Here is an 18,505-nt window from a genome sequence, read left to right on the forward strand (position 1 = left end):
TAATTATTGAACTAGGACTACAAGTCCCACAATCCAAAGTGAAATCTAGACTGGATGTGTCCGGCAGAAACGTGTAAACTACTCGGCCACATGTCTTTGGCTGAATCTGTGTGAATGTGTTAAATAGTATTCTGATGGTGTTTCTATTCATGGTTATAAATTCAAAATCGTTTCTAAATGGATTTGCATACGCATTTTCTGAGGATGTACACTTTCCCCCGTTTGCGTGGATTGTAGAGGGGTCTCAAAGAAGCAGTTTTCGCTTGATATCTTTGTTGCCATATCCACGTCTTCTTGTGGGCCAGGCTTGTTTCGGGCATCTTTCCCCGGTGGTTGCGCATGTCCCCCTCCCGGCCTGGCAGCGCCGGTTCCGTCCGAGAAGAAGTCCTAGGCCGCACTGTAAGCCCCGGCGGGGATGCCGAGCGGTGCCGGGCCGCTGCTGCCCGAGGAGGGGGGCCACGGCCTAGACATGGAAGCGGCACTGCTCCGGGAGCGCCTTGTTGGACTCAGCCTGGACGAAGGGGGCGGCCAGCCGGAGCCACCCCGGGCACCAGAGGAAGCCGAGTCGGGGGAGGAAGAAGATGAGGACGGGCCGGTACTGCTGCTGCTGCCCGGGGAGAGCCTGGGCCAACCAGAGACCCCGCTGCTTTACCCGGACGGGCGCCGCGGGGGTATGGTTGCCGCGCTAGCCCAGGCTTACTGCGGGGAGCAGGCCTCGCTCATCCGCAGTAGCCGGCGGAGCGTCAACACAAACGAGTTCGTCCCTGTGCCTACCTCGGAGCACGTCGCCGAGATCGTGGGCCGCCAGGGTGAGTGTGCTGTTGATTGAGAGTGGGACATCCACCAAGAAGGATCTTTTGATGTGCTTCTGAATAGTGGGTTAGTTGCTTGAGGAGGCTGGGAGGGTCGAGAAGGATGGACGAGTGGCTGAGATCAAGAGAGGTGGTGGTGATTTTGGTGTAAGATTGTGGGGTTATAGAGCCATATGTATGAGCACGTTTTCCCATAGACACAGAATGGGCAAAACTGCTTGATACATCTGGCCAATAGTTCGTAAAATTGTGAAGGATTGTAGATTAAAGAACAAAAGGTGGGAGAGGCAGAGGTGTTAGAGCAGTGGTTGTCAACCTTTTGACTTCTTTTGATCCCCACTTTAACATTACTGGAACCTGGGGACCCCCACTGAATCATTATTGGAATCCGGGGACCCCCCTCCCCCACTGAGTCATTACTGAAAGCTGGGGACCTAACATGTTACTGTTAGTTAATTTTCCAAGCAGCAGTGGACCACCTTAGGAGGCTTCGCAGACCCCCAGGGGTCCCTGGACCACAGGTTGGGAACCACTGTTAGAGGATGGAGACTAGTGGAAAGGTCTGACCTGGAAGAAAGGAGTACAATAGTACTCCTTCATTGAGAAAAGGTGTGGTTAATGGATGACCTGGAACAGGGAGAGGATCTGCTGGACTGTAGTATGCAGTAATTGTTTGTTTATGGATCTTAACTCGCATGCTTATTTGACACCTCTATTCCCTTTATTTTGGTAGTGTTACCTTCCTTTTACATTGCTTATGGTAATTACATGTACTCATTTTTAGGGTCGAGCACACAAAACACTCTGTCCTAGTTGTAATCTCTCCATGGGCTTGTAACCACAACCATCAGTTTGGTTGGTTTGTTGGCTTGCTTTTTAAAATTCACTTGATTTCATTAGTGAGAGGCATGCATACGTCATGCCTTTTCCCGTGTTTAGCCCTCCTCGAGCACACCGGCCAACTACTGAAAACATGAGGATCCATGTTTTCTGTATGGTTTCTGGACTACTTTTTATCTTTATTTCGTAGGCAGCGCAATCTCGCTGGGCAGTAGTAGAGCGCTTTCCATGACGTCGACCCTGTTACATGGATAACTGCACTTTAGGTGATATATTTCACTTCAAGCGAACTTCCGTTTTCTTTTATGGGTCTGCTTCGCGCTCATGGCTGCTGTTTTACTTTTTATTTTCAGTTTATGTGGCAAGAAAAGTCCTGTTAGGAGTTTACAACACTAATCGCTCTAACTCGAGAAAACACAAGACCCATTGCATTGCAAATGCCTGTTTTTTTATGTATACTTGGCAGCTGAAGATGGGTTCTGGAATTCTCGGGTAAAAGCTGTTACCTGTGGATTGAGAGCCTGCTAGACGCCCCATAAGTTGTGGGTCTGGTGTAGCAATAAACTAGTTATCACAGTCTGGACTTCTCAGCATTTGGTGTGCTTTGACTGTGACCCCCCTACTACGTTTGTTATCAGAAGTGGGGTGTTACGTTATCTACAGACCCAGTAACGAGAACAGACTCTGGCCTCTGATGGACAATCGTGTCCTGGAAGATCAGTTTGGCCTTCAAAGCATATCGCTGCCCTGGTTTAGGGGCATTTCATCAAAGTGTATTTTGGTGATTGTCGGTGACTTTGGCCCTTTCGGACGTGCATAGCTCCACAAGCCCATCTGTGTGGTGAGTGGAACCCTGACCATGGAGCAGCACACAGCTGTCCTTGTGGCACAGTAATCATGGTGGCGGCTGCCTTCAACTTACCGCCTCGCTTAGAAGGTATTTCTCTCTCTTTCAAGGCCATTGTGAAGACCAGCAAATCAATTGCAGTGGCATTCCATATGCTTGCGAAAGCAGGAGGAGCCGCACTGAAACTTGTTGCCCAAGAACCCAGTGCGGTCTTGCATGCCACGCAATCCACTGCAATTTCACTGTTGCCGAGGGAGAACTCCATTTTGGATTGGTTTAGGTTTAGTCTTTCAGCCTGAACTGCGCACCATTGACATTATTTGAAAACGTTGCCATTTTGGATTGGAACTCTTTTACCCAAAGAGCTTTCTTTGTTTCTATCTTAGATTGGACCGGACAGTCTTAAGCCCATTGTACTTGTGTCTTTGAGGTGTGAGTATTTTGCACAGTCTGACAGGATACCTTGCAGACTACCGAACACACCTGTTTATCTACCTGTTCCTGGAATCAGGTGGGTGCATACATGGGCACTAGAGTTAAGATGTGACTGTGGATGGAGAGGTTTGAATTGAGGTACAGGGAACACGTGACCAATTGATGATCAAATGAGTTGTGACAGTGGACATCAGGATAGAAGTATCAGTGAAATAGGACGAACAAGAACAATCAGGAATTATGTTGAGGGAGAGAGTAGAAGTATCTATCAAGAGAATTTGTTTCATGAAGAACTGGTTATAGACAAATAGTAGAGTTAGGTGAGTAGGTGGGACAAGGAGAACATTGAGGAATTGTAGATAGAATAATCTGAATTAACAGGGTGGTAAGCTGTACAAAAATGTGAGATTCTAAAACGAGTAAATATGAAACAAATAAAATGGTGTGCGGCAAGTGATAATATATTAAAGGCTCTATTAGAAGGACCGCTGCATAAAAAGGTTGTCCTAAAGAAGGAGTAGTTAACATGAGATAGATGAATAGAGACAAGGTTTGGATCTAGACAGATGAATTTGCGGTCCAGTTTTTGATAAGTTAATATTTTGTTACAGCTAGAAAATGTGATAGGGATCTAATAGTAGTGTATACTGAATCCAAGTAAATACAGGCACTTCCAATCAGTAGTCAGTCTCGCCATCCTGTTTTCCCACACTTCTCTCAATAAAAATGCTTCCTCCTCCATGCCTGGATGGACCCAATACATGTCATAATAATGGATCAAAACTAGAGTCATGTGAAGACCACATTCACACTATATTGACTTCACACATTCAAAGTTTTGACCGGTTCCTGTTGTTGGCAGTAGGCCTTTTCACACAAACGTGGTAACATTTTTCTCCAGAGAAGCGTGGAAATGCTTGCCGGTAGGACCTTAGTTAATCTAAGAAAATTCCAAAATCTTCACCCAGAAAAACATGAGAAAATTCTGTGATGTTAGCCAAAGTTTAGTATTTGCAGGGCATTCGGGTAGGACAAACTTGGAGTACTTACATAAGCCCCACCAATCCAGACTCATGTGGGTAGCTTTCACAAATGTCTGAGGTTGATAGGTGTGTCTAGATGGTTGCTGATGATGGACCCATATACCACAGCTACCCACATCCCAAAAAAGATAGAAATTTCAAGGAAGAATCTTACTGTCTCTGTATTGCATTTTGGTGCATTAGCAGTCGCAAGTTTTATGCCCACCTACACAAGTGGGAGATTCTGTTTTTATCCAAGGAGACAACATAATGCTGTGTGGTAGGACCATTGATGGTCCTGCTGATTTTGGAACTTTTCCTCTTTGATAAGTGCAGAAAATCTGTGATTTTTGCTAACGTTTTCTTTACAGGACATTCTGGCTTATTAGATGTAAGAGTAGCTGCATAAGCCACACTACTCCAGACTCTACCAGTTATCTAGCTTTCAGAAATGACTGAGGACCAGCAAAATCCCCCAAAATATTGAATTTTGGGTCTTCAGTGGCTGGTGATAGACCCACACACACAAGGGTAGTTTTTATCTATTTATTTTTTGGTTGAGCCTGTCACGCTGTCTGTTTGGCAAAAACCTATTGTGAACTTAAAGTTGGCTTACAACTTGCCCATTGCTTAACATTTGTTGATTTTATTGTCACTCGTTTGCTTTCTTATTTTTCAGTGGCTTGCCTTTTTAGGATCAAGCCTGTGAGTGCATGCGTCTCGCTTGCGAGACACTGTTGTGTACAGTAAAGGTACTGTCGCTTTCCATTTGTTGGCTTGCATGGCACTCTTCTGTAAAGCCTCATAACTTCTCACTGCAGGACAAGTATAATTTCCGTTCTCCTCTGTGGAGCAGACACCAAGCACTGATTGAATCAATTTAATCAATGCCCATCCCCTACTCCCAACGTGATGGAGGTACTATTTTGTTCTTAAAGTGTCCTGCAAACAGAAGGCTTGTGACTGGCAAAAACACGCCCAGTAGGACAAAACAAATTGCAGAGTTTTATTTTTTATAGTTCACTTTCCTTTATTTTGCCAAGTTGTCCTTTCTCACTTTGTACTCATATTTTTTTTGTTTTTACTTTTGGGCGTTGTTCTCAAACAATGAGGATTATCTTGTTCTAAATATTGCAAGTGACCTTGTTTCTATATTATGTGTAATTTCCAAAATGATGTTCGTGCAGTACACTTCACTACAATCCACCCCACATCAATCTAAACCTCTCACCCCAATCCACTCCTCCCAACCTACCCCAGTTTAATCTGCCCCACTCCAGTTTGTCCCAATCCACAACAAGCTGCACTACTCCAAAACAATCTGCCCCACTCCAGTTCAAAACAGTCTGTCCCATTCCAGTCTGCCTCACTTTAATCTAAAACAATCTGCCAGGCTGCAGTCAGCCCCACCCCAATCCAAAACAGTCTGTCCCACTCAGATCTGCCCCACTCCAATCCAAAACAGTACACCCCTGTCAAATCCAAATCACCTCACCCTAGTCCAATCCACCGCTCTTCATTCCACCCTTATATAATCTGCCCCACTCCAAATCCTGTCCACCTCATCCCAGTCCAATCCATCACACTCAATACAATCCACTTTAATCCACCCCAGCCAATCCAGTCCACATTAATCCACCATACTCCACTCCAAACCACCTCCATCTACCCCATTCCAGTTAATCCACCCCACAGCGATTCAGCCCACCACAATCCACTCTACTCCAATGAACCCCATTCCAGTCCATCCCACCACAATCAACTCCAGTCCAGTCTACCACACTCAGTCTAATCCACCCCACCTACTCAGTCCAGTCCACTCCACTTACTCCAGTCCACCGCACTTACTCCAATCTACCCCGCTCCAATCAGTCCGCCCCACTCCAATCCATTTCACCCCAGGCCATTCCACCTCACCTCAGTGCAATCCACTCCAATCCACTAGTATGGGAACAGGGAATGTAGAACATTTGTAATTATTTCTTTCTATTTATGACATCTAAATATAAGTCTGTGTGATATAAAGAACATCTTTTGCAGTTGCCCTCTGATTCACTTGGGTAAATCATATTGGTAACACTCAGTCATACGAATAACCAGTGGTCCTGAACACACATTCTTGGACTTATTTCTGAAAAGCACACCTTTTCTTCATATTTATTTGTCCTTCAGTAGAATTGTATCTTGTGAATTGATGCACTCTTAGTACACAGTGCAAAATCATAAGCTGTAGCTTGGTAGATTTAATGTAATGCGTAATGTAAAAGGATTTGTGGAGCATGAGATAATCACCTGTGAGGGTCTCTAGGCACTGAGTAGGAAGGTTTGGGGCACTAGACAAAGAGCCACGTCTTATGTTTCGTGTGAAATGTTTTGAGCATGGTAGCATTTCTGATGTTCTGGGGGAGGGCGTTCCAGGTCTTTGCTGCTGGATAGGTGAATGAGCGGCCTCCTGCCCTGCTTCTGCAAATGTGGGTAATGTGTGCAAGTGACAGTGATGCCGATCGGAGGTTGGGGTTGGCTGCTGTAAATACAGATGTGATTAAGGTAGATGGGTCTAGTCTGATGTGCTGCTTTTTAGGCGAGGGTCAGTATATTGAAGTGGCAGGGTTTTCTGGATGGGGAGCCAGTGATGTGGGTGCGGTGGGGTAGGCTGAGAAAATGTCTTGCAGCGTTTTGGATGATTTGGAGCTTGTGTTTGAGACAGACGGGTATTCCGTAGTAGAGGGCGTTGCTATAGTCTAACCTGCTTGTTATCAAAGCTTGGGTGATGTTTTTTCTGGTGTCCGGGCGAGCCATTTTAAGATTTTTCTGAGCATGCGGAGGATGATGAAGCAGGTGGATGACGTTACCGACTTAACTTCATGGGCCTGGTGGGCAGTAAGCAAGGATTCCCTTGATGGGTGAATTGTTGTCTGTTTGGCCCTTAAAGTGAATGTGCTCGGTGAAGGTGTTACGCAGGTCATTCATGGCAATTTGCTGTATGTTGTCTTTGTGGACTATTGCGTCGCCGGGTTTTGAAATTCTGTGTTAGTGCTGGATCTTGTGGCCTGCTGGGGTGGCGTTGGCGATGTCTGGGGTGGATGACAGGTAGAATCATGTTTCTATGAGGAAGGCAAGGTCAGGTGGTGTGTGGGTGAAGTCCTGAACCTCTGTGGTGTGTTTGTGGAGGGAGCAGGTGTTTAGTAGTATGCATGCCAGTGTTTGGATATTGGGTGCATGGATGTGATGGTCAGGAGTGGAGCTGAGTGCTTGGGTGCGGCTGGAACATGGATGAGATAAGAAGTGGCAGTGTGAGCATGGGGAAAGACCCTGGTGTGGAAGCAGTGGTCAACTCTACATCCAGAGTTCAGGTGATGGAGTTCTGTGGTTATGTGAAGGAGCAACTGTGGGTGGTCGGGGGACCAGTGTTTTTGGTGCTGGGCGTGGTCTGGGTGCAGATAGGCTTGCCTTAAGCTCTCCCGCTGAGTGGTTGCACTGCGGCCGCCTTTAAGTAGGTCCTGGTGGGGGGCAGAGCTTAGGAGGTAGGGTGAAAAATGTCAGGAAGCAGCATTGACAAGGACGCAGCACCTGACTCCAAAAGTGCAATAGTTAAATAAAATAAAATACAGCAAAATCAATGAAGCTTCAAGCGCAAAAGCGCTAAGAGGCAGGCAGACCGAGCGGGTGGCAGGCGAGTGTCCCTGAGTTGGCTGGAGCCCCAAACACCTACTTAATGGCTCTTGGTACTATTACATGTTTTTGGACAGCCAGCAAGCACTATGTACATTTGTGGCTGGAGGAGTCTGTTGGATGTAACATTATATATAACTTTTGTAGAATGGGGCAAAAAAGTTCAGCTTAAAACACAGGGGTGTGGAATTCCTATAGTCCAACACCCAAGACATATTGTTTGGGGTCAACAACAACAATTTTTCATATTTATTTTGTCCTTTGGACAACTAGGCCCAACCACCTGCAGAACAAATCCTTTGGCTGCCATTTTACTGTAACACATTATGGATCAGGGAAGGGCATTGTCTATAGTGAAGATGACATTTGTGTCCACATGTCAGTGCTGTTTGAACTTGTAGGTATGATTCATTAATGCAAAGCGTTTATTATTAGGGTGATTGCGCTTTGAGGAAATGTACGTTCGGACAGCACTACTGACGGTAGTTTCAGTATAAAAAATGTGCACAGATGTTTGCAAAGTTGAACAATATGAGGCTACTTAAAATGTTTCCAGAATGCTCTCTGATTAAATGCATATACTTGCAGGAACTTGAAAGCAATATTGAGGATTCTGAGATTTCAAAATCAAAACGTTCATGGAACAAAAATGCAATGAGGGGGGAAAAACCTTTTGCTAAGCTGCTGTGAAGATTAGGCACCATTTCTTTGAAGCATCATTTAGTGTAATGTTAATGTGTGCTAGTATTTCTAAAAATATATCCATAATGGAAAAATCAGTGTGACCAGTTTCAACAAGATTATAGGAAACATGAAAATAAACAAGCACTGTCAAAGTCGGGAGATTCGACATGGATTGTCAGCACTCACTATTATAATAAACATTGGCAAAATAAAAAATATTTTTTGTTCTCAAAAGGCACACATTGCCACAGTAGTTCCTGGCATTGAACAAAACTACTTTGTGTGCCTATATGCTCCTTGTGAAAGATCACAATGCTGTCACTCATATTGAAGCCAGTCAGTAGAAAGACAGAACAGTAATAAAAACAAAAGTTCTTGGACATCACCAGACCTAATTAGGGGCCCAAGAGCTGGTAAACACTCCTAAAACATGTGCGTTTGTAGGTTTGCACAGCCTCAGCAGGGCATACCGAACCTGGAACTATATCTTACTGCAGCCTACAGCCTCAGTATGTGCATTTGTGGAAAGAAAGGTGGCAAAATAAGGGATTTGCTAGTATTCAAACCCTGCTATAGTATGAGCCCTGGCATAATCAGAGAGGCTATTATCAGAGCTCTTATATAGGGAGATTGCTGCCCTGCCATAATTTGATGCAGCACTGAATGGCACCAAAAGGACAAGTGGATTTTGTTACAGGACAAGTAGATATTTGAAGCAACCTGTCCCATGGACAAGTAGATATTTTATTAAATTCCACACCCCTGAAACATCACCTATATATATTTTCCCTTTTCATTTCATTATTTCTTGATTTAAACAACTCTTTGATGTGGAAGAACTGTGACCAATCCACTTCAATAGCACCTTTCTGTAATCTGAAATATATCTACGGTTCAGAAATATACAGCTTTCTGGGTTCGATTGGTTCTCACCTTTCCGTTACAACTGCAAGTATTAAAAAAAAGCTGCAAAGTTAAGAAATAAGAGTACCACTGTTTTGGATTTTCTTTTTCTCCAAACTTTGCCTACCCTAGAGAGTCGCAAAGAGGGCGATCTTAGCACATCAAACCTTTTGTTGAGGCAATTAAAAACACATACACTGCTTCCACAGCGCTTCTTCCAGTTTTTCTTTAAAAATACATACATTTTGCCACATGTTGGCTATTTTCTTGGTTCTCTTTAGAGCAGCGTCTGCTTTCTGTAATAAGAACTACCTATCAATTGAAAATCATGGCAAGCTACTTATATTGTTAGTGTTGTAACAGGACCACATCACACGATTATATTAGTGGCTACCCCATTCATGCCTGCCACTGGTGATTACCTCTGATTCAGGTAGGGTTGCCAGTAGTAATGCAAAAAAAGGTTTTATCATCTTGGAATGCCTCTGCAAAACCCCTATGTACAATGTCTCTTCCACTAAGATTGTAATACGGGTAATAAGCCTCCCCTGCGTCACAGGATTTATCACTCAAATGTCCGCTTTAGATTTATTTTGGAGCTTCAGCTATTGTCTTCAGACATCAGCTTATGAGTCCTGAAAATACACGTTTCTTTCATCGTGAATGCACAATTTTTAATGTTGGTATACTTATTTTAATCCATCCAAGCAAAAGCCTCTAATTAGCAGATGGGCTGTACACTAGAGAGCTACTTACAAGTAGCTGGAGAGGTACCAGTAGCTCACGAGTTTCTCGATGGTGAAGCCCAAAGAATCCACCAACCCTGGGTATCTTTAGACTGCCCAACACACGGGGAAGAAAAAGTAAGTGAATTGGGTTAAGCTATCTTTTACGGAAAGAAAATAATACAGACTGAAGCATGAACTGCTCCAGTTATGTAAAACGGCGCTCACCACAGGAGGCGAAAAGCCTCCTCATTGAAGGGGTTAAATCGTCAAGAGGGAGGGGATGTTGAGGCAGAGTTATGGAAATGTTTTGGGAGGAAAGTTAATGAGGGAATTAGAAGTACAGAAATTGATTACTGGTAGAGGACTATGGACCAGGCTAGAAATGGAGAGTTGACAGAGAGGCTGCATGAGCTTAGGGGAGGCCCGTGCAAAACTGTTATTTTTTTGTTTGCTTTACATTGTAAGTAAGAGGGTCAGTAGAAAGTCAGGAACATTTTTATAATAGAATAATTTTGACGAAGTATATTACATGAGGCAAATTTGAGGTTTTGCGAAATACATTCTGTACTAAGATATGGATTCATGGATGTGGTGCCTCTGGAGATTCGTTTGCACAAAAAAAAAAAGGTAATCTGCAGTCCAGTATTTTATTTTTTGTTGTCTTGGGTTAAATGCAAAATTGGTGCTTCGTTAAATAAACACAGTGCATTTTTTTCTTCAGTTGCACTTTGGCAAAGTGTTCCCTTTGAATGAATATCAAATATCGGCATGTTGAAAAACGAATGTCAACGTTGCCATACAATTACTAGTAGGGAATGATTATTGAAAGTGCTCTACTCGACTCAGTCTGTTGGATGGCTTTGAAAGTGTACCATTTTCATCTGCCATATTGTCTGGCTGGCTGGTGGTATTTAAGACGAGTTGTGAAGCCCTAAATATATGCTTACATACCGTGCTCTCTTTGGTGCAGGGACTACTTGGGAGTTCGCCATACCACCATTATTTAAATGACTAGGCTCTAGTGAACATGTAGTGCAGGCCATCCTCTGTTAACATCGCGCTGTTATGTTTTTACCAGTTCATCAAAGAAACTTGTCAGCAAACTCCATTGAAGTAATTTGGCCAGCAACTATTTTGATCTTTTCACCCATCTAAGTTCTGTCCCTTGGATTCATACCGTAGCCAGCAGGGCATTTCAGAGGGTTCCTCGGAGGTCCTCGCCAATATTTCAAAGCCATAAAAATCTGAATTCCTTTGATATTTGGCCCTCAACAAAACAGTCATATCGTATACTTGTCCCCCACATTGAAGGAATTAGTCATCACCCAATTTTTGGGTACTGTATCCCCTAGGTTTCTTAATACCATGATTACGTCACTATTAAAAAATACTAATATTAAATGTCCTAATTGTTTTTCCAGGCTGTTTTCTGGCAATGGACTGTCACTTTCCAAATCTGGTGTTTGTATGGTGACACTTTTTTAAAAACGTACCGAAATAATGTATTTAAACACTTGATTGACCTACATTTGTCATTAATAACCAACGTGTCAGACAGCAGGTGAAGTCTGCTATCTGATGTTGTCTAAAGTTTTCTTGAGATAGATTGTGCTATTGCTCCTCTCCCCTACTTTCAAACCCCAGCCATGAAACTTGTTGGCTGGAGTTCTTATCTGCTAAATTCTGGTCTTCGCAGTGTCTGCATACAAACTCAATCTGGTGTTGTGCATATGGTGGATAGCAGACCTTAAAAAAGCATTTGCAATGCAATAGGTCTCGCATTTGTGAGTTAGAGCTATTGGCGTTGTAAATGATAATATCCTTTACCTATGTGTTTTGGTTTGGAGTGTAGTGGATGTATGCTTGGTGCCACAGCATCCTTCCCAGGCCTGTCGCTGCAGGAGAGAGTACACAACAAGGCCTCCATCTTAGGAGTGTTTTTGCCTCATTCCTACGGACTGGCTGTCATATTATACACAGGAGTCCAGAGGGTGAATGTGAAGCTCTCTGCGTCTGTGACAGCAACTGTGGAGGGTATTGGAGGTGGGACCTCTTCAAAAGGGAAGCAATGCTTTTCAAGTGCTTCCGGAAGTGGCATCTGCAAGATTGCAGTAGTGGGTGGGGGGGGGGGAAGGGGGAAGGAGATTGTCAAAGTCATGAAACCAGTGAATTCTGAGAGGATGAAGTGATGGAGTTTGCTCCACATTTGTGCCCTATGATACACTGCTCCTCTCACTATGGCACCCTCGTGTTAGCTTCTTTGCGCTATAGGGTTAGCAAAATGGCTGCCTCTACTAACTGAGCTCGGTTTGAAGAGGCCCAATTTACACCCAAAAGCGAGATGTTTTTTGCTATCAAGCTTGAGGTTGTGAAGTGCTTGGGTTTGGAATCATGACTTCTTTTACACTTTTTGCCATAATCTTGCCTAGAACTAACCTATGTACTTGGTTAGTGACCCTCCGGAGGTTATCAAGAGCACGTGCTATCGCCTACTCAAGCTCTATTCAAGTCAGTTGGTTTATGCACCCACTGCAGTGGTCTTAACAGAACGAGAATGTCACAGATTACAATCCCGAAATAGCTTTTTTACCTCTTCATCTCTGCAAAGTTGATACAAATGAATTATAGCGATTTTGTTAAGAATGGCTCCTGCTTTGCAGCGCTGTGAAATGGCAGAACCTGTATTTCCAAGCGCTATATAAAAAAAAAAAAAAAAAGTTATTCCCAGACTGCCGTAACACACACCAGGCAAAGAACTCTAGGGTAGAGGATGTGGCGGAAGGGTCAGAGCTACTGACCTTGGAGCTGGGGAACACGGTTCGAGACTCTGCGCCGGCTGAACATCCTGTGATTCTGGGCAAATCACTTGACCTCCCCTTGCTACCAAAAATTAATGTGTTCTTGTGTAATGTAACCGGTGCTCATGTGAAGCGCTGTAATACTTTTGTATTGAATCCGCGCTAACTGAACTCTATTTGAAGAGGCCCAATTTACATCCAAAGGCTAAATGTTTTTTTTTCTATCAATCTTGAGGCCGTGAAGTACTTGGGTCTGGAGTCACAACTCCTTTTCCACCATTTTGGAGACACCTTTTGCCGCCATCTTTCCTAGAACTAACCTATGCCTGGTTGGTGACCCTCCGGGGGTTATCAAGAGCACGTGCCATTGCCTAGTGTTAAGCTCTACTCAAGTCAGTTGGTTAATGCAACCACTGCAGATGTCTTGATGGAACGAGAATGTCACAGATTACAACCCTAACATAGCTTTTTCACCTCATCTCTGCAAGGTCAATGCAAATGAATAACAGCTATTTATTTATTTATTTTTTGCTCTCTCGACCTAAAAAGATCTACGACATCCACTGCCATTATTCCGTGACTGCGTGTGTGAGCTTAAATAAAGAAGTCGAGAGAACAGGTCATTGTTTAGCAGGATATTAGCCCCTTCGCTGCCAGGCCTTTTCCTCCTCAGGTGCCAGGCCTTTTTTTGGCAATTTCGAGCAATTCGCGCTTAGGCCCTCATAACGTTTTGTCCACATAAGCTACCCATGCCAAATTTGTGTCCTTTTTTTTTTTTTTTTCAACATCCTAGGAATTCTAGAGGTACCCAGAGTTTGTGGGTTCCCCTGAAGGAGCCCAAGAAATTAGCCAAAATACAGCTAAAATGGTGTTGTTTTAAAAACAGGAAAAAAGTGCTGCAGAAGAACGCACATGGTTTTTCCCCTGAAAATGGCATCAACAAAGGGTTTGTGGTGCTATAATCACCATCTTCCCAGCATTCAGGGACAGGCAGACTTAAATCAGAAAAACACATTTTTCAACACAATTTTGGCATTTTACTGGGACATACCCCATTTTTACTATTTTTTGTGCTTTTAGCCTCCTTCCAGTTAGTGACAGAAATGGGTATGAAACCAATGATGGATCCCGGAAAGCTAAACATGTCTGAAAAGTAGACAAAATGCTGAATTCACCAAGGGGTCATTTGTGTAGATCCTACAAGGTTTTCCTACAGAAAATAACAGCTGAAATAAAAATAATATTGAAATTGAGGTGAAAAAAAACAGCCATTTTTCCCCATGTTTTACTCTGTAACTTTTTCATGTGAAGTCAGATTTTTTTAAAGGCATATACTGTTACGTCTGCTGGACTCTTGTGGTTGCGGGGATATATAGGGCTTGTAGGTTTATCAAGAAGCCTGGGTACCCAGGGCCAGTAAATGAACTGCACCTTGCAATGGGTTTTCACTGTGTACCAGGTTTACAGCTATTCATTTGGTGAAATATAAAGACTGAAAAATAGGTACCAAGGAAACCTTTGTATTTCCAAAATGGGCACAAGATAAGGTGTTGAGAAGCAGTGGTTATTTGCATATCTCTGAATTCCGGGATCCCCATACTAGCATGTGAATTACAGGGCATTTCTGAAATAGACGTCTTTTTTACACACTGTCTTACATTTGGAAGGAAACAATGCAGCGAAAGACAAGGGGCAATAACACTTGTTCTGCTATTCTGTGTTCCCCCAAGTCTCCAGATAAAAATGGTACCTCACTTGTGTGGGTAGGCTTAGTGCCCGCGAAAGGAAATGCCCCAAAACACTATGTAGAAACATAAAAATGATCAAATACAAAACTACTGTTTTTCGCAGGGGGGAGGGGCACCTGCGTTTTTGGTCCTGGGCTCAGCAGCCGTATAGGGAATCTTACCAAACCCAAATATTTCTGAAAACTAGACACCCAAGGGAGTCCAGGGAGGTGTGACTGACTTGCGTGGATCCCCCTGTGTTTTTCTTACCCAAAATGTGGCCCAAAAAATATATTTTTCCTCGCATTTCAGTAACAGAAAGTTCTGGAACCTGAGAGGAGCCACAAATTTCTTTCCACCCAGCGTTCCTCCAAGTCTCCCGATAAAAATGATGCCTCACTTGTGTGGGTGACCCAGGTGCCTGCAACAGAATGGCGAAAAACCTGTAGAGATTGAGGGGATAGCACAGCGAGTTGATAAGCACATATTTTTCTTTTATACATCTTTAGGCTGACTCTGTTTTGGGGACCCACACAAGTGAGGTATCATTTTACTTGTGAGACTGAGGGGAATGCTGGGTGGTAGTAAATTTGTACCGGAGCGATGATCCTACCGAGAAAAGTGAGGAAAATATGCTTTTTTAAGCAAATGTTGAGGTTTGTGGAGGAGTCTGGGTAAGAAAATGTTGGGGGATCCATGCGGGCCACACCTCCCTGGACTCATTGGGGTGTCTAGTTTAAAAAAAATGTCTGGATTTGGTAGGTTTCCCTAGATGAAGGCTGCTCCCAGGACCAAAAACAAGGGTGCCCCCTCCCCAAAAACACAGGTAGTTTTGTAATAGATCATTTTGATGTGTCCACTTACTTCTGTGATGTTCCAAACACTAAAATTGTGAAAAGAAACGCACCTCGGTTATGTTAAAAAGACCCCTCACCCACCCACCAAGTTGGTGCCATGCTTCATCATTGGGGTCCCACCCGAGACACCTAGCATGTCACGGGTGTGCTGCGACACCTGATTACAGCAGAGTAGGTTTTGAAGTTTTTACCACACATACTGGTTGGATTTGGCACAAGGGTGAGTGATGGTTCAGTAGATCAAATTTTATAAACAAGAGATTTCACAAAAATGAAATGCACTGTTAATAACTGAAAGGCCAAAAAACTGAACCTGTGACTCACAACTTGTGAGCTGTAAAGCCACGACAAGGCACCAACCGCTTTACAGTCCATTCACACACCCTTCATACATGACATGCACAAGAACATTCACGCTGCCAGCCACGGGCCCAGCACATTACAACATTCGCATTGACAGACAACGCCACTCAAGGGCCCACCACTTACATACGCCCACATGCCTGATACAGCAGTCACACCAGCTGATGGGAGTGTGTGGGCTGACGTATGGCTGGCACCGCCAGCCAAGCCCACCCCATGCACACCGCCAGCCAAGCACCACCCCTCGCACACCACCAGCCAAGCGCCACTCCATGCACACCGCATCACTTTTTTTTGTTTTTAAACAACCAAGAAACCACTAACTAATTATAAATAAGCACAAAACTACAAAGACAAAAGCTCTAACTGAATACATGACAGAAATGCTAACTGTGAAACTAAACATATGAAAATATAAAACAGGCAGTTTACGCTCACGATATTACCCAGAAATTGTTTTTGGGCACAGACTACATTTCTTAGTGGGCTAGTCTTTTTTGGGAGCAGGAGGAATGTGATCAGGAAAGTGGCGATCTTTTAATCAAGCCACATCCTCCACCACTGCTACTCTAGGAACTCTTTCCTGTTCCACCACAACAAGGCTCTCTATCACTGACTCCTGAAATTTAACAAATTTCATCCTTGACTCAGGGGAACAATCCTTGAACACAATAAAAGCATTAAAAGTTGCAAAATGAAATAAATGTATGGCCAACTTTTTATACCACACGTAAGACTTAGGAAGAGCAGTGTAAGGTTCCAACCTCGTGCTCTACCCTATCAACACTACCCATGTGCTTATTGTAGTCCAAAATGCACACAGGTTTGCACACTTTGGCAACCTGACCCCAAACAGTCACAGGGGAAGTAATCTCATCATGAATGGTAGTTAGCATGTACACATCCCTCCTGTTTGAAAATGTCAGAGCTAGCAGCTCATCATTCTGCAAGGCACTGCACTGTCCCCTCTCAAGTTTTTTAGAGACAAGCTCCCTTGGATAGCCTTTCCGGTTAGAGCGGATTGTGCCACAAGCAACAGTGTCCACTCTGAACAACTGCATTCCAGTGTAGAAATTATCTACGTACAAATGGTGACCTTCTGTTAGTCATCTACCAAGTTCCCACACAATTTTTTCACTAAATCCAAAAGTGGGTGGACAACCAGGGGGGTCAATACTGGAATCCCTTCCCGTGTAGACCTGGAAATTATACACGTATCCTGTATTACTTTCTGACAGCATATACAATTTACTTCCATACCGTGCCTCTTGCTAGGAATGTTCAGATTAAAAACCAAATGCCCCTCGAACAGGATCAATGACTTGTCCACTATTATTTCTGTCCCTGGAACATACACCTCTGAAAACTGATCTACAAAAAGATCATGGACTGGCCTAACCTTAAAAAGACTAACACAATCAGGGTGATCTTGTGGCAAGGCTAAAGTATTGTACACAAAATGCAGCATCCGAAAAAAGAAGCAAATAGTGATTACGAGTCATGGTTGTAGGAAATATAGCTGTTGCCATCAAGGGGCTAGTAGACCAATAAGAAGCCAGTGACAGCTTGCTTATCAACCCCATCAAAAAAGTCAAACCTAAGAACTTTTTAATGTCTTCCAGACTTGTGGGAACCCACTGGGTAGCTCTAGACTGAGCCCTTAGTCTGGGAGCATTGTCCCTCAAATACTGCTCCGCATACAAATTAGTCTGCTCAACAATCTCTTCCAAAAATACATTGTCCATAAACAACTCAAAGAAATTGACAGGCAAAACGTTTTCTGTATTTACTCTACACCCTGGGAGACCAGTAAAGGCAGGCAACTGTGGCTGCTCCATGTTTGGGGCAACCCAGGTGTCTGGTCTTCCGAAGGGAAGCCCCAGGCTGCTGCACTACTGGCACATCAGTGCCCTCCTCTAAAGCAGGCCCTTCATCTGCTCTGAGTGGCTTCCTCCTCAGAAGATTCCTCTCGGACAGAAAACTCACTGACAGAATCTCTCACTTCCTCCTCTGCCTCAGATGCAGAGTCAGTCTCATAATCATGGTCAGAAGACGACTCAAAAAGCATGCCAACAACCTGCTGAGTGGTCCTCTGCGGCTAGTCATGATCCTTTCTAATAACAAATGGATTGCCAACAACCACCAGCACTGTCTAAAACAAGTAATAAACAAAAGTGTGGCTTTATCACAAAGTTATGTACTAAAACACTATATTGTATTGTATTGTAATCATATTTATATAGTGCTTACTACCCCTGATGAGGCGTCGGAAGCGCTTTTCGATGAGTAGCACGCTACTCCGGAACCCAACAAGAATTAGTGATGGATTAGTATCGTTAAATAATGAGTATAGTTTTAGTATTATTATGAGTTAATTTGAGCTGCGGATATGAGAGTTTGTTAGTTAGATTGACTGGAGTAATGGAGGGGTGGAGGAGGAAAGAAATCCAGAAGTGTTAATTGGGAGTATATCCTTCATTTACTCAACCCAAAGGCTTGGGATGAGTAAAGGGGGGCGGAGGGGGAAGAGTATGTGGAAGGGTTAGGGAGAGCATAGTAGCAGGGTGAGATGAATGCAGGAGAATTTAGTAGGGTTGTGTGGGAGGTCACAGAGGTAGAGTGAGGTTTGGTGAGTTAGATGTGGAAGTGGAGGGAAGAGCTTAGGCAGAGATATTTAGGAGATGAAAGTGGTATAAGGGATTTGGGATGAGTCAGAGTGAGAATGGAGGATAGTTTGATAGACATGACATAAGAGTGATGAGTAGATAAGTGTGATAAGATGAGAGCAGGAATTCATAGATATCTAGTATAACAACC

General features: G+C 43.7%; 1 protein-coding gene across 1 annotated transcript in view; it reads left to right on the top strand.

The window, feature by feature from the left end:
* Positions 1–304: 304 nt before the first annotated feature.
* Positions 305–18,505, top strand: part of MEX3C (mex-3 RNA binding family member C) — a 47,153-nt gene continuing 28,952 nt past the window's right edge. The window contains exon 1 of the mRNA XM_069219397.1: positions 305–809. Within this exon, the coding sequence (XP_069075498.1) occupies positions 416–809 (394 nt within the window). The 5' untranslated portion in view covers positions 305–415. The remainder of the gene's footprint in view (positions 810–18,505) is intronic.

The sequence above is a fragment of the Pleurodeles waltl genome, chromosome 1_1 (assembly GCF_031143425.1).
Source record: "Pleurodeles waltl isolate 20211129_DDA chromosome 1_1, aPleWal1.hap1.20221129, whole genome shotgun sequence".
Lineage (NCBI taxonomy): Eukaryota > Metazoa > Chordata > Amphibia > Caudata > Salamandridae > Pleurodeles > Pleurodeles waltl.